Consider the following 1,969-nt stretch of genomic DNA (forward strand, 5'->3'; position numbering starts at 1 on the left):
GGGGGGGGGGGGGGGCGTCCTGAACAAACCCACTGTATTTAAATAGTTTAACCAATGGAAAAAGTAGGACGGGGCACTGCGGCTGAGTCGAGCAGGTATCATTACTGTAAAAACGCAATTAGAGCACCTTTAAGTGTGATATTTGACATTAAGTATAAATAATGCTAAAAGGACAGCACTCCAATTCGGACAATTTGATAATCAAATATTTTTAGGTGTTGTTGAGACAAAAAACAATCTGAAGACATCACCTTAGTCCTCGAAAACCAAACAATTGAGAAAATTATTAGCAGATTACTCAATGACTTAATTGTTAGAAAGAAGCAGACTTCCTTGCTCTTTTTCTTACCTCATGTAAAGCACCCCGCCACTGTGCTCTGCCTTGCGCTGCCAGCCAATGGGGACCTGGACAGGGATGGCCTGCCTCTCATCTCCCGCCTCACAGTCCTTTCCGCCATTCATTGCTCCACTGGTTTTACGCTCAACACCTCAGAGGTATGTATATCAGACATCAACCAGTGTCTTCGCAATGCGCGTCATATTTGTCTTCCAAAGCCGGGAGGGTGGTAGGAGGGTTACGGAGTTTAGGTAGAGGTGCAGGATTCAACGTGGGACTCTGCTCTCAGGTAGAGCTGACGGGGTGGGCGGTCGGGTAGGGTGAGGCGAGCTCACAGCAGACCCTACCCTTTCAGCTGCTTCATGGCTTCAGTGCTGAATGGTGCGTGGACTTCCATTACTGCATCTTGTCACTCAGAGCCATCCGACTCGGGGAAGATGCTACGCTGAGAAAGTGGAGATCAGTGGTCGCTGTGCTGTCACAAGAAAGTCTTTTATTATTATTTTTTTACCATTTGTCTTTTGCCGGCCAGGATACAGTCCTTCAGTCGGACAGGAAGAGTGAGTTCAACATATTGGTTCCCAAACACAGTTGGGTAGTGGTATTCCCATGGTTCCTGTGAGGGCAGAACAGAAGAGGAATGCACATGAATTAATGGGGAATGTGATCTATTTGCATTGCATGAGTCCAGAATTTTATCTGCTCTTGGAATGGAAGACATAAAAGGTGTAAAAGATCCTTCAGTTTTTGACGCCGGTGTTTTAATTTAAATCAAACTATTTTTATAGTCCTATTGAGAGGAAAAATGCAAAATGACTCCCACCGACGCAGCTCTTTGTTGTTTTAACGCAAGACCTGTTTTCCGTCTGAACGCCTGCTTTCTGGCGTACCCAGAGTGCAATGTTTTACAATAAACCACAAGATTTATACTGCCAACACTGATCAATTAAAGGAACGCCTTAGTCGGCCTAAATAACAATGTTGCAGATCAGCTCAGGATATCTGCAAACTATATAAAAATGCTTCTCATCTCATGGTGCAACTAATGCAGGATTTATACAAATATTGGTCTTACTAGGGCTGCACAATATATCGTTTTTTATCATCATCGCAATATCAACTGGTATCATAAACACATCGCAAAAGGCTGCGAGATATCGCGGAAGGTACTCAGATTTTTCTGTGTTAGTTGAAAAAGAAAGTGCAAAAAACTGCACTTTAAAATGTAACTTTTATTCCTTTTTTTAGTACTGCCTTTAATATCCAATATTCAATTTGTTCATGATTATATGGTTATTTATTGCAAATAATATTGTTATTGTCATACGTAACAAGGGTTTTGCATATTTTCCTCATAACGAGCCGCCCTAGGTCTTACCAATTTAGACAACACGGACATTAAAAAAAAAAAAAAAATCCATTGTAGTTTTTACGCAGCAATACTGGCAATATGTCCCCCTCTCTGAGACAGTGCATTTCAAACACTGGTAGTAGCCTGTCAACGCTGGTAAATGGGGCTGAACGCAGTGTGTGAGTGATGGAGCACCATGCAAAGCCTCTTCTCAGCCGCCGGTGTTGCTGACTCATAACTGCCCTGTGAGCTGCTGAGACCAAACCCAGTGACACTACCGG

The 1,969-nt window shown here is 43.0% G+C and overlaps 1 protein-coding gene across 1 annotated transcript in view; it reads right to left on the reverse strand.

Annotated features, from left to right (window-relative positions):
* Positions 1 to 1,969, reverse strand: part of mbd5 (methyl-CpG binding domain protein 5) — a 32,675-nt gene that overhangs the window by 22,202 nt on the left and 8,504 nt on the right. The window contains exon 2 of the mRNA XM_032506481.1: positions 350 to 953. Coding sequence (XP_032362372.1) covers positions 350 to 462 — 113 coding nt within the window. The 5' untranslated portion in view covers positions 463 to 953. The remainder of the gene's footprint in view (positions 1 to 349; positions 954 to 1,969) is intronic.

Source organism: Etheostoma spectabile, chromosome 24 (assembly GCF_008692095.1).
Source record: "Etheostoma spectabile isolate EspeVRDwgs_2016 chromosome 24, UIUC_Espe_1.0, whole genome shotgun sequence".
NCBI classification, from domain to species: Eukaryota; Metazoa; Chordata; class Actinopteri; order Perciformes; family Percidae; genus Etheostoma; species Etheostoma spectabile.